Source organism: Galleria mellonella, unplaced genomic scaffold (assembly GCF_026898425.1).
Source record: "Galleria mellonella isolate WM207_F2 unplaced genomic scaffold, CSIRO_AGI_GalMel_v1 utg643, whole genome shotgun sequence".
In the NCBI taxonomy this organism is placed as follows: Eukaryota; Metazoa; Arthropoda; class Insecta; order Lepidoptera; family Pyralidae; genus Galleria; species Galleria mellonella.
In genome coordinates, this window is record NW_026442135.1 from 558,473 (window position 1) to 573,291 (window position 14,819).

Below are 14,819 nucleotides of genomic sequence, written 5' to 3' on the forward strand. Positions count from 1 at the left end.
TGGATTTTTCTATAACAAGATATACGTAAATAATGATTTAGTACTGGACAAGTCGACTTCGTAAATTTAAACCAAAATATTCAACATTTAACACTCTCTGCAGTGCTCATAGTTCTAATTAGAAAACAGAAAGAAATATATCCTTATAAAATATTGAAACTTGATGATTTGATAAACTGCCTAATAATAATGAATTAGAAAGTCATACAGTTTGATATCAAGATATTGAATATTCAAATCGATAGATAAGTAGTTTTTAAGCGATTTATTCCCCTAATATAATGTAATCATCCAAAGCCGTAATAATCTCTGATTAAAAAAAACTCATTCTGCTACATGTGAGTTTGACAGGCGCATTTGACAAATAAAATAACCTCAAAATTTCATTGCATCTGTTTTTGTAAATACTCTTTTTTTACTACATTATTATGTTAAATTAGCTTTTTAATATAACTATGGAAGTAGAAGGTCATCCAGGTCTTATAAAAACAATAGCAGATGACGAAGAAATTGAAGATTTTTCCGAAGAGTCAGACGAAGAAATTGAGGTTTTTATTTAAGAAATATTAAAATAATACGCGCATGCAAGATGTATTTCACTAAACTTTATCACTCTTTATCTACTTCCACTCTATATACTATCCTTTATATCCAATATTTATGTTCCTAAGCGAAATTATGTCAATAATTGAATCACACTCGAGCAACTGTATTCCAACTATTTTCTGCAATATGTTTTCCTTACTACTATCATTTTCATTTTTTATATAAGAATGATCAATATTTTAATCAGTGGGTGTCATTAGTGGCGTCTGAAAGTTAAGCATAAAACTTTATTTTATGTCCTTAAATTTTGCACATGTTTTTATAAGATTACTTCTTCAAAACGACTTCGCCTGCATAAATGCCACTATTTTCCATTTTTATAGGGTTTTGTTACTAGATGCCTCTATCATAATAAGAACTACAGACTTTCAAGTTTAAATTTCTAACTCCAGCTGTTTAGTTTATATATAAGTAAATCAGTCCGTTAGTAAAAGATATGTCCATATTCATAAATGATGCATAAATAATGCTACATCTAACTATAAATGTAAATAATTGGCTGACGGTCATTGATTGGTTGTAATTTTAAAATCTCACTTTTTATTTTGGACACATATAAAGAAGATATCTAAGGAACAAGTGTCCCTGGTAGTAGATCAGGCTATACCATAATAATATCCCTCATCTTCATGAGGCTACAGAATCGGTCAAATTTCTAGGATTAGACTAGTGGTGATTTAAAAAAAAAAGATTATTATCTAATTTAAAAGTTAAATTCATCTTTAACAATATTTACATGGTTTTATTGTGGGTGTCATAAGAGGTGACTAAGAGAAATTAACAGTTGAGAAATGTGTAGTAGTGTCACTCTTAAAATATTGCCAAAGCTTAATTGTGGGTACCAACCTGCTTGCCAAGCATGGCAACTACTGGCAAAACCCCCGCAACAGGGGGAAGCCTATGTTCTGCATTGGACAAGTAATGGCAGATACTTTATAGGTGATAATGAAATAGTAACCCCTCCCGCGCTATCGGTATACACCGGCGGGGTACCAGTGAAGGATGATAGATGATGATGAAACAGGTCAGTTAGCCTATTGTGACGAATTCAACGAGAATTGTTCATGATGGTTTTCAGGGGGAACCACATGGAGGTTGTGCCAAAGCTGTCAAACTCCATTGCTAACAATCCCTTCCCCCCAATGGCGGATACAATGATGACCACATAGTTTTGTTTTGCTAAAGTTTATTACATAAATTGATTGTACTACTATAAAGTCGTATAAATGAAAGTGCTTAAAACCATATTTTCAGTATCAACCATCGAAGCAAAAAGTAAAGAAGAAAGCTGATTTTAATCCCAATTTCCAGTTTGTGGGTTCAGTAGAAGAGTACAATAAGGTTGGTTTATATATTTTTATATTATTAATGTTAGTTCATATATTCATAAAAGAATAGCTAATTTGTAAAGAAATATCTCAATCTTTGTTAAAGACATCAAAATTGGTTCATAATGATATTGCATAGTAACTGAAAAAAGAATGTTGTGGTAGTGTGAAGACTCTAGTAAACAACTTGCTGCTTGCAATGTCATAGTGAACCATGCTGTAGTAATGCATAAGTAAGAGCTTCTATTGTATGTGAAGCTGGTTGGACAACCTCAAAAACAATGATATAAATATTTGTTTGGAGTTTGTCTGTCATTATCCCAACATTCTTGCATAGATGATTTGTAAACAATAAATCTTTATTTTTTTACATTTTATGTATATACATATTATCTTATCACACATATCACTATCACTACATAGTATAAAACAAAGGGGCTTCCTGTCTGTCTGTACCTATTTATGCTTAAATCTTTAAATTTACGCAACAGATTTTGATGCGGTTTTTTTTTTTTTAATAGATAGAGTGATTCAAGAGAAAAGTTTATATGTTTAATATGTGCATAATATAGTAGAGAAATATTGATAATTTTAGAGGTTTCTAATCTGATGTGATGTAATTGTTCACCCGTGCGAAACCGTGGTGGGTTGCTAGTATATAATTCTTAAATGACTAAAAATGATATTTATATCAACTTTAAAATATTGTACCAATCTTTTATCTTATTGCAGAACACCTGGGATGATCTGCAGAAATATGTACGTAGGAATGTCAAACAAACCTTGGACGAGAAGATAGAGAAACGAAGGGCGCAGGTGAAGGTGAATGGGAACTCTGTGGATGTTGACACTGATTCCGATGTTGATGAGAAAGGTAAGGAATTTCGTATAACTACATCTATTTGCCTTTACACCCACAGCTTGCCTTGGTGTCTCAGAGCAAGTTTATGAAGCGTCAGTGGACTCCCTGACTGATAATGATAAAAGAGATATTTTTGTCGAAACGACGAAAAAGGTCATTGGGGATTAGCACTGTTCACCTCAAAGTCGAATTTGATGCAATACTTTATTAAATATTTTTTTTTAGAATTCAGCGCTTCACCCCTGTTCCTGAACACTGCAGGGCCAGTACCCCTCCCTGCTCTGTGACTGGTACTTTATATACTAGAATGCATGTAGAGACCCTACATTTTTTTTTTTTATACAACTTAGAATGGCAAACAAGGTGACGGCCCACCTGATGGAAAGTGGTAACCCTCGCCTATAGACATGAGCAGTATCATGGACATAACAGAGTATACTGTTTCGCCCATGATACCCCTCATGCATTTCTGAGGACTCAGCTTTTATCCACTTTGGTACAGGTCAATGTCTGCAGATACCTTGTCATAGAGGACACAGAAAATAAATTCCCAGTGCACTTTCCTTCTAAGTAGGTAATAAGCAGTATCCACACATTTTCTAAAGTGTGTTGTTCGGAGTGGGGTGTGAGGAAGGGATTATTAGTAATGGGTTCTAACAGCCCCATAGCAGGGGGAAAGGGATTATTAGTAATGGAGACTGAGAATCCCATTGCTAGCAATATACCCAACCAGGTCGACCTCCTCGCGGTTCCCCCTGGAAACTATCATGGTTAATTCCTGATAAATTCATCATGATGGGCTAACTGGCCTGTTTCCATTCTTCTCTATCACCCTTCACTGGTGCTCCGCCAGCGTATCCCGTTAGCGCATGCGGGGTACCATACCATTTCCACCCATCAAAAAAAAGAACAGCCCGATAGCTAGCAATATCAAGTCAACCTCCACGCGGGGGAAATAGAGGGATTCCTGGAAATCATCATAGTTAATTCTTGTTAAATTCTTAACGATGGGCCTGCTGACCTTTCTTCGCTTATCATCTATCACTGGTACCTCGTGAGCGTATACCGATAGCGCTGGCGGGATTGTCGTTCCATTTTCATCCATTAACAAAAAAGTGTGTAGTTCTACATTATAATTATAATATTAAAGTAAATGAAATCATAACTATTTTGTTTTAATTTTACAACAGATGAAGACGTTGATGAGCTACAAATATCCGACGATGAACTCAAGAAGGATGAAATTAAAACAAAGGACAAGAAACTCACTAAGAAACAGAAGTTGAAACAGGTATCTTTTTATTACTATATTTTGGTCTGGAGAAGGACTTGGATAAAATTTTTTATACCACAAGGGTATCAAACAAACATACAGCCCGGTAAACGATCATTGTTGTCTATGGACGCCTGAAACACTAGAGATGTCACGTGCGTGTTGCCGATCCTGAGAAAACCTTAATATGCCCTTTTTGAAAAACCCCATACTGATACAAAGAGCTCCCTGCCAAGGTTTTCCCTAGAGAGTAGTCTCTAGGGAAAACCTTGGCAGGGAGCTCATTCCAGCTAAAGGTTAGTGAGGGAAAATAAATAAAAATAATATTTATTTGTGTCGTATATATGGGTATCGTAAGAGCCAACTAAGGGAACTAAATAGTCAGTGGATGTGTAACAACGTCTTTCTTAATACAATCATCAAAAGCCTAACTGCGGTTGCCATCTCGCTTGCTAAACGTGGCTACTACTGGCAAATCCCTCTTGATGATAAACACCTTTATAATATTACTATGGAAATCGTTAATTAAAATGAATGGTATAAATTTATAATAAAGTCAAATCTTGGATAAATAATTAAATGTATAAGAAATAAATTTAATATTAGGAATTACAATTAACAAAAGTCTATGCTTTTCATAGACAATACACAATTAGAAAGAAAAAAGTTACAAAGTAGACAGGTTGACTCTATGGCACTGTGGTTATAGTCGCAATCATATAACAATAACAAAAAAGTTGCGTTCAATATTTATGTTCTTAAACTTCATATCAACATATATAAATAACTTTGAATTCTAACCTTTTATTATAGGAAATGAAGGAACTAGACGCGGAGCAAGGGACTCGCATCGAATACGATTCTGATTTCTTCGAGGAGCCACCTCCATACGACGAGCAGGCTTCCTTCCACATGATGAATCTCTCACGTCCTCTGCTCAAGGCGATCTCAGCACTGAATTATGTCCACCCCACGCCTATACAGGCGGCGACTATACCCGTTGCCCTACTTGGTAAGTTAAACCTTTGTATTAGCAAAAATTAGTAAAAATTTATTTATTTATTTATAGGATTACCAACATAAGATACAGGTAAACATTTTAATACAATACACTGGTATTTTATGGTATTGTATGGTCAATTACTGGTATTTATGGATTAGATCTTACTGTTCTTACATTTATAAGCAACCACAGCATGCCTTGAGTTTGATAAACATTAAAGCCTTAGATATAGTGAAATTGTTTTGGATATATTAATATGTGAAAGTCCATTCATGTTAATCTTCAAAACCACTCAAGCAATTTAACTTAAATTTATTTGATGGTTATGGTTTACTCTAATATAAATAAAAAAAAAAGATATAAAGAAATTATTGATATAAATTTAATTATAAGTATCTTTTAATAACCTTTTGTATTAGTTGGTGAGTGTAAAAAAAATCGATAATACTTCGTTATGAGGAAAATGGTCTGGACAGTTTAATATGTAAAAATTAATTCATGCTAAACTACTAAACTATTCAACCGGTTTCAATGAAAGTCTATATTTATTATTTGCATTATAAATAAAGAAAAAAAAATAAACTGCCCACTTCGAAATGCAATTTTAGCTGAGAAGAAGAGAGAATCATGTATATATCTTATTTGATTAAATTCTATTTATTCGATTAGTGTTATTGTATTATATTTATTATTTTAACGATTTTCCCAACAGGCAAGGACGTGTGCGCGTGCGCAGCGACCGGTACGGGCAAGACGGCGGCGTACATGCTGCCCATACTGGAGCGGCTCCTGTACCGCGCCAGCGGTGACCGCATCACCAGGGTACTCATCTTAGTGCCCACTAGAGAACTCGGCGCACAGGTAATATTTTGTACATTTAAGGATTTTTTTTAATACGAGTACTAACAATTAATTTACAATATACAGAACCATACATAATATGTCGGAAGAGACAAAATGGAGCCTGAGACACAAATAGAGTTACCAATAACAAGAAATCAATATAAAGAGATAATAAAAAACAGTAAAACAAGATGGCTATTTCTGAAATATAGTAGCAAAATAATTGAAAAAGTGAACAAAGAAAATGCCACCAAGTAATGCTATATTGAAGGCATGTATTTATTTATTCATTAGTACAAATATGTGTACATGGCGGACTTAATGCTAAAAGCGTTCTCTCTCAGTCAACCATAGGGAAGTGTCAGAATACTCGAATACTACTAATTATTGATATACATACATACTAAAATTACATATATAAACGAATAAATATATATATGAATAACAAATATACTTACACATATATGACATATACTATATTATACACGAATTTGAGAATAATATAAAGCACTTACTGCTCGAATAAAGTAAAATGAGTATATGGTCCAAAATTTAGTCAATATAACAAGTAGAAGTAAGAAAGCTGGTTGTAATGTAACATACTGAATAAAACGTAGAATAGGCATCCCTGGCCAGGAAGGCAACTAGATTGTAGATATAAGATTAGAGTAGTATAGATAGCGATTATAGTGTAACTGTAAAAATAGAATGAAAAAAAAAGTAAAAAGCCTGTAAATCAATATCCGGAACCAGATAAAAAAATGACAGATTAATTATTGGCCCAATCTGTACTCGATATTACTCCATAGGTATTAATGAATGGGATATTGTAACATTTATTTTATTTGTGGCAATGTTAAGGTCTCCATGCCAACATAAATATAGCCCTCATAAATGGTCAACTTAGTAAAATTTATTGCACTTTACAGATTTTACACATGGATTTTTGTGTCTTTATTAGTTCTGTTTGTTTAAATGTCTACATAATCTGAATATTGCCTAATATTTGATTGTCCAGGTGCATGGTGTGACTAGACAATTGACACAGTTCACAACGGTCACCGTGGGACTGTCGGTGGGCGGTCTTGACGTCAAATACCAGGTAAGTAATATTTTTCAATACGTAGTTTTATGAATGCTAAAAATTCTTCTATATTTTGAAAAAAAAAAAAAGATTTTTTATGCTGCTTAGAATGACAAACAAGCTAACGGCCCACCTGATGGAATGTGGTAACCGTCGCCTATAAATATGAGCAGTACTATGGACATAAAGTATACTGTTGGCGAAATAGCGAAACTTTATTTATGCACATTCCAATGTAATAAGTTATCAGGCCATGATTAGATATATCATCAAAAAATCTTCACTAAATTATTTTTTATAATTATTTGTATTTATAATAAGTTAAAACAAATCAATGAAGTATAACTATCTGCCCATCTATGAATAATAAAAAAATAAAATGCTCTTAACATAAAACTTTTTATTTGTAACATGATTTTTTTTTTATATTAATAAAATTTCATATTAATATTATGTTCCCGTACTATTTTACCATTGGTTCACCAAATATCCCCAAGAGCATGCCTTTACAGATTAAATTCATTAGTCCTGTTAAATGTTACTAAAAGCATAGACAATAAAGGCTGGATTATGATCACGTGATCTAACCTATCAAGTTTGTAAGAGTTTTGTAGGACTCCCCTGCCTTAATAATAATATGTAAAAACAAATTGTAGGAGAGCGTATTGCGTCGGAACCCCGACGTTGTGATAGCGACCCCCGGCCGTCTGATCGATCATATACGGAACACACCATCGTTTAGCCTCCACTCCATTGAAGTGTTGGTGTTGGATGAAGCTGACAGGTGAGTTGGTTATGATTTCGTATTTATTTATTTATTCACAGGAAAACCAGATCTACACTAGAGCAAATATAATTCCGGCATAGAATAGGCTATCCTATCCTTTCGCATGGGTGTCGACTAAAGAGCCGACGAAAGGAATTTAGCGGCTGAGGGATAGGCAGGAGCATCCCTCTTAAAACAACACCAAGATCTAACTGCGGTTGCCAACCCACCTGCCAAGCATGGCAACTACTGGCAAAACCCTCCAATAGGGACCTATGTGGAACAGTGGACAATTAACGGCTAAAGTAGTATGATAATTCCCACAGAATGCTGGACGAGTATTTCGCTGAGCAAATGAAGGAGATTATCAAGCAGTGCTCACCGAAGCGGCAGACCATGCTGTTCTCGGCCACCATGAGCGACGAGGTCAAGGACCTCGCCGCCGTGTCGCTCAACAAGCCGGTCAAGTTGTTCGTCGACTCCAACAAAGACGTCGCTTTCAATTTGAGACAGGAGTTTGTTAGGTATGTTGTGTTAAGATGAGGACCGGATTTGGGGGGAAAGGGATTGTTAGTAATTAGGTCTAACTGACCCATTGCTAGCGATACACCGTATTAGGTCGACCTCCACACGGTTCCCCCCTGGAAACTATCGTGGTTAATTCTATTGGAATTCGGCACGATGGGTTAACTGACCTGCTTTCATCGACACCCCTCACTGGTACCCCGCCAGCGTATACTGATATCGCAAGCGGGGTTATCATTCTATTATCACCCATTTAAAAAAAGGACCGCTTTTCCTATTAGACAATATAGGCACCCTGCCAATTTTGTTTTTAGAAATAGTTTCTTTAAGTAAAAATTACATTTGATTACTTAAGAAGCTCTCAGTAAAAATATTTGCCTTGGGTTTTTTTAATGCATCATCATATTTCAGTATATTTCTTAACTCATTTCAATAATACTTATACAAGTACAATTGAAATAGCTTAAGAGGTTAGTACAATACTTGTATTACGAGTATTTTTATACAACTTAGAATGGAAAACAAGCTGACGGCCCACCTGATGGAAAGTGGTAACCGTCGCCTATACACATGAGCAGTACCATGGACATAACAGAGTATACTGTTTCGCCCATGATACCGGGAGGTATCATGGGCGAAACAGGCGCATGGGAATGCGTTGCCATTCCTGAGGACTCAGGTGTTATTCCTTTGTACCCTGTAAATTCACGTCATATCCCACCCTTCAAACCGAAATACAGCCATGCAAACACAACTGCTTCACGGTAGAAACACGAATGGGACAGAGGTACCCAAGCAATCGATTTTTGTACAAAGTCTCCCTATGTAGAGTTATATTGTTATAGTCGTTTACCGTGTGATCCCGGCATAGAATAGGCCACCCTTTTCCCATGGGTGTCTTAAGAGGCGAGTAAGGTAACTTAATGGTCGAGGGATAGGCAACAACATCCCTCCTAAAACATCTCCAAGGCCTAACTATGGTTGGCAACCCGCTTGCTAAGCATTTTTTTTATACCACGGAGGTGACAAACAAGCATACGGCCCACCTGATGGTAAGCGGTTACCGTAGCCTATGAACGCCTGCAATACCAGAGGTATTACGCGCGCATTGCCGATTCTGAAGAAACCTCTTTACTCTCCTTTTGAAGAACCCCACGCTGTAGTCTCTTGGGAAAACTTCGGCAGGGAGCTCATTCCATAACCTGAGTGTTCGTGGGAGAAAACATCTCTGAAACCGCGTTGTACACGACCATTTAGGCTGTAAGGTATGAGGGTGAACTCCCTGTCGATGGCGAGCCGTACGATGATAGAAGATGGCCGCATGCATCGTATTGAATAATTCGCATGCATAAGCATGACAACTATTAACTAGTAGCAAATACAAAATAGAGGGAAGCCTATGTCAGCAACCAATTACGATCTGATTTTCACAGTTCTTTTTAGTCTCGTTAGTTCTTTTGTGACTTTTTTTATTATGTGCGCCCAATGTTTATACCTGAGTTCGCTGCAGGATACGGAGAGAGCGTGAGAGCGACCGTGAGGCCATACTGGCGGCGCTGGTGTGCCGCACGTTCAGGGATCGCGCCGTCATCTTCGTGCAGACCAAGAAACAGGCGCACAGGCTGCACGTGGCACTGGGACTCCTTGGCGTAAAGGTATTTGTTTGTGAGGTGTCTGTCCATGAGAATGGATATTGGTGCCACAAGATAGGAGATTCCTTTCATATTGACGCCTAGTTATCATAGAGTAAAGCAAAAAAATAGAGAAAATTGTGATTAATACTGGAAAAACCTGGCTTTGTATACTAAATAGATCACACTTGACCGCGCGGTTTATAGGCCAGTTTCAGGAATACTATCGTGATCTATTCTGACTTGTTTCATTTTATTTGATTCTGAAGTAGATACCAGACAAGCCTGGGGAAGACACGCTTCCCCTCCCCAATTTAAATACACCAATGGTACTGTCTTCTGCTTTAGTACACATATGTCTTATAATGATGTGTTTTGAAGCAGTTTTGCTTTTTTCAAATTTTTCTTTCAATGGATCACAATATTCACCTCTACAGTATATCTAGGGGAAGGTAGAATTGCTATTAACGGGGACACTAGTCCCCAATCGCTATCAATATACCTCGTCAGGTCACCACCCCGCGGTCCCTCCTGGAAACCATCATGGTTAATTGTTACTGAATTCGCCACGATGTGCCAACTGACCTGACTATCTTCATCCTACACTGGTGTGGTGGTCCCATACTGTTAGTATATATAGGTGAAGCATTCCATGTTCATCCATTAAAAGTCTACATTCCCATCGACTGACATACCGTGGTGGTGGTAGGTGGCGGAGCTGCACGGCGCGCTGACACAGCCGCAGCGGCTGGACTCGCTGCGCCGCTTCAAGGACGAGCTGGCCGACGTGCTGGTCGCCACCGACGTGGCCGCGCGCGGGCTCGACATACCCGGCGTCAGGACCGTGCTCAACTTCACGCTGCCCGCCACCATCGAACATTACATACATAGAGTAAGTCGTCCACCGTCTGCACTTATATCCATATAGTTATTTACCCACCATCACCTCTATCCCATTCGTGTTTCAACCGTGAAGCAGTTGTGTTTGCATGGCTGTGTTTCGGTGTGAAGGGTGGGATTAGCGTGAATTTACTGGGTACAGAGGAATAACACCTGAATCCTCAGGATTGGCAACGTATAGGGTGTATCATGGGCGAAACAGTATACCCTGTTTTGTCCATGCTACTGCTCATGTCTATAGGCGACGGTTACCACTTTCCATCAGGTGGGCCGTCAGCTTGTTTGCATTTTCTAAGTTGTATTAAAAAAACCGTCAAGTACCAATATATACAAAGTAAGTTGTAGATAGATAGATATATAATTTATTTAATTCACTTACAGCATACAAATAACATTAGCTATTGGTATATATTTAAAAAGAAATAAAACAGCAAAACATATACAAAAAAAAAACAAAAAGAAAGTACATAAAAGAGGTAACACAATTTCTCGTGAGTGTGCCACAGTAACACAAAATGGTCACAACTCAGTTTATTGCTTTGCCCTCAAAAGAGCAAAACCTTGATATCCTGTTATGGCCCAAAGTCAAAAGCCAATCGCGAGAATTCTTGAACAAAATAATAATAATAAATATAAATAAATTAATTTAACTAATAGTGTGTGTCCATTACCAATCACTATTCAATATTAATAATATAGTATTAAAAAAAAAAAAAAACGAAGTATGTGTGCCTATAATTAAGAGCTCTATCCATAGAGTAAGTTACTTACCATAAAGCACAATATGTGTAGAGTAAGTTGTCCACCATAGAGCACTGTATTCACAGAGTAAGTCTTATAATTAAGAGCTATATCCATAGAGTAAGTTTCCCACCATTAAACACTATCCTATCTGCCTTTAACTGTCCACTGCTGAACCTATCTCTTGGGAGGTTTTACTAGTAGTTGCCACCCTTGGCAGACAGATTGGCAATCGCAGATAGGCATTAGAGATGTTTTAAGAAAGACGCTACTGCCCATACCTCGACCTCCTTTAGTCGCCTCTTATGACAAGCACGGAGAAGGAAGTGGTGGTCTATTCTATGTCCGGATCGTGCGGCCATGATTAAATTTTTAGATTACTAACAATCCTTTTCCCCCTATGAAATTTGGTCTAGGTGGGAAGAACCGCTCGGGCGGGTCGCGCTGGCGTGTCGGTGTCGCTGGCGGGCGAGGCGGAGCGAGGTCTGGTGAAGGCCATCGTGAAGCGCGCGCGGCGGCCCGTCAAGTCGCGACAGGTGCCGCCCGACATCGTCGCCAAGTACAGGGACCGGCTGGCTAGGCTCGAGCCCGACATTGGTAAGTTACTTTTTGGGGGGGGGGAGGATTGTTATCAATGGGGACGTTAGCCTCCATTAATATCAATATATCCTATCAGGTCGACCTCCACGCGGTTCCCGCTGGAAACCATCGTGACTAATTTATCGTTGAATTTGGCCTATTCTATGCTGGGACTACACACGGCGAAATCTCACTTATGATACAATAAAAGTTTTGTTTCATTCAAATATATCACTATTATCATATTTCCAGCTGCAATACTTGATGAAGAATATGCGGATAAGCAACTGAAGAAAATGGAGAAGCAAACTGCCAAGTTAGAAGGCACACTAAAGAAGGAGGAAGGTCAGGATGGCCCCAAGTATGAAACGAAGAGGCAGCACGAATGGTTCCAGACTAATAAAGAGAAAAGAGAAGAAAAGGAGAGACTAGCTCTTTCTCAGCATCAGGGGAAAGGTATATTATAATTTCAAATTTTGATATTTTTTTTCATTAAAACTTTCATTGAAATAACAATTAATTCAATAAAATAAAATATATATTTTAGTTTCTTGTTTTGATCCAAACAAATTGTTTACTCGATTCTAATTTGATAACTGACATTTTGATTTTTTTTTTTATTTTTCCGCTTTTTAATGATCCATATACTTTTTGTCTTTATATTTCTTTTTTAATTAATATTACTTTTAGATAAACAACAAAAAGGCAAAGGCAAGAAACGTAAACATGACTCTGACGATGATTCGGACGACGGAGGCAGCGGCAAGAAACGAAAGAAGAATACCAAGCAAAAGCCGAAAGACACGCCCGAGGAACGTGTTAGAAGAGAGATGGAAAAGGTAATTTTGTGTATAAGTTTTCATGTCCGTCATACTCGTGAACGTTCACGAGAGTGACGGATGATACTTATTTGCTAGTAGGGAGATTATTATTTGTATTAGCAAGAGTATATTATATTCCTAATAAACTATTATACATTCTAACCAATAAATTTTCTTGTTAGTATAATTATACACATATTGAAAGCTGCTGTTACCATTTCATATGCCGCCTTTATATTTAGCAGCGTCTTTAGTAGCGTTTCTCTTAAAACATCACCAAAACCTAACTGCGGTTGCCAACCCGCCCACCAAGCGTGGCAACTAATGGAAAGACCCACCTAATTATGAGGGAAGGCCTATTCTCAACAGTGGACAGTTAATGACTGATGTGGACGCTGCTGACACGCTCCTACCGGCTGCGTATCGTTTTTTGTGTTTCTACCGTGAAGCAGTTGTGTTTGCATTGCTGTGTTTCGGTTTAAAGGGTGGGATATGGTGTGAATTTACTGGGTATAGAGGAATAACACCCGAGTCCTCAGGAATAGCAATGCATGGGGGGGGGGGGGGTATCATGGGCGACTACTATAATACCATGGACATAACAGTATACTCTGTTATGTCCATGGTACTGCTCATTTCTATAGGCGACGGTTACCACTTTCCATTAAGTGGGCCGTCAGCTTGTTTGCCATTCTAAGTTGTATAAAAAAAAAACCTTTGTATAAAGATTTAATTAATTTTTATGCAGCTTGAATGCAAACAAGCAAACCCACCTCATGAAAAATTATAACAGTTTTTTATGAATGTTATCAGCACCATGGCTATTACAGAATGCTTATGGTACCCATCATTCAATTCCATTTTTGACGACTAAAATGTTAAGCTCCTATACCCTATAATTTCAGCCATGTCTCATCCTTTAAACCATGCAAAAAATCATTTATATTGCTGCTGAGCAATATGGATGACTTTTTTACAAAATCCATTTACCATAGACTTAGTGTAACATTCTCTTCCTCTTACAATATGGAATCCTCAAGGATAGTTATATTCATAATTTTCCATAATTTTTAATTTTCATAGTTGCATTCAGTTTTTTGAATAGTCTTTATTTATCAGGTGGCCCTTCTCCAATCAAGAATGGCGAAACGGAAGAAGAAACAACGTCGTATCCGCACCGTTGACGACGATGATGACAGACCACAAATTCCACAGAAAAAATCATTTAAGAACAAAAATAAAAAGCAGAATAACTTCGCCAATGACCTAACAGATACATCTCAAAAAGCCGCCAAAAGACTACGTTACGATGCGAATAAGGTTCAGAAAGGAAAGGGATTGCACCAAAAAGGCAAAGGACAATCCTCTAAAGGGAAAGGAACACCCCAAAAAGGTAAAGGATTCGCAAAAGGAAAAAATAAGACATTCGGCAAACCTCAAGCGCCAAAACAGGGACGAAGACAAAACAAATAAAATTTACCTTTGTAGTATTTTGTTTTATTTTTATATAAAAAAAATATTGTTATCTATGGACACTGCCATTGATATACGAAAAAAAATTCTACTGAAGATCAGGCTGTATGGCTTAGTTCTTTTGCCTTTCCCATTGTGGATAAATTGATAGTACTACTACCTTAGATTAGTATGTTATACTAAGTCTATGACTACTACTATACAAAAAAAAAAAACAACGATTTACACTATTAAATTAAACATGTCAGAACAAAAGATTGAAAATGTGACTGTAAAATTTGATTTTTTTAACGTCTTGTTTTTTTTCTGTTAATAAATGATATCGGCAAAAAAATATTCGAATAAATAATTTCATTCTCATGCGCCTGCCCCAACTAAGATATT

At 37.1% G+C, this 14,819-nt stretch overlaps 1 protein-coding gene across 1 annotated transcript; it reads left to right on the forward strand.

Moving 5' to 3' along the window:
• The first annotated feature begins 343 nt into the window (after positions 1-343).
• On the forward strand, positions 344-14,449 carry LOC113511023 (probable ATP-dependent RNA helicase DDX27). The gene is made up of 15 exons (XM_026894581.3): positions 344-548; positions 1,861-1,947; positions 2,667-2,808; positions 3,987-4,087; positions 4,883-5,081; positions 5,785-5,933; positions 6,934-7,017; positions 7,656-7,783; positions 8,092-8,289; positions 9,801-9,945; positions 10,631-10,813; positions 11,979-12,159; positions 12,394-12,597; positions 12,832-12,980; positions 14,082-14,449. Exons 1-15 carry the CDS (start codon positions 456-458, stop codon positions 14,433-14,435), a joined length of 2,397 nt encoding a protein of 798 aa, XP_026750382.2. The 5' UTR covers positions 344-455; the 3' UTR covers positions 14,436-14,449.
• The last annotated feature ends 370 nt before the right edge of the window (positions 14,450-14,819 follow it).

What these genes read in the sequence shown, in the direction of transcription:
- LOC113511023 (XM_026894581.3), top strand. Translation starts at nt 456, where the DNA reads ATGGAAGTAGAAGGTCATCCAGGTCTTATAAAAACAATAGCAGATGAC. An exon ending in AGTCAGACGAAGAAATTGAG is followed by an intron (nt 549 to 1,860) that starts GTTTTTATTTAA and finishes CCATATTTTCAG; the next exon opens with TATCAACCATCGAAGCAAAA. An exon ending in TATACCCGTTGCCCTACTTG is followed by an intron (nt 5,082 to 5,784) that starts GTAAGTTAAACC and finishes TTTTCCCAACAG; the next exon opens with GCAAGGACGTGTGCGCGTGC.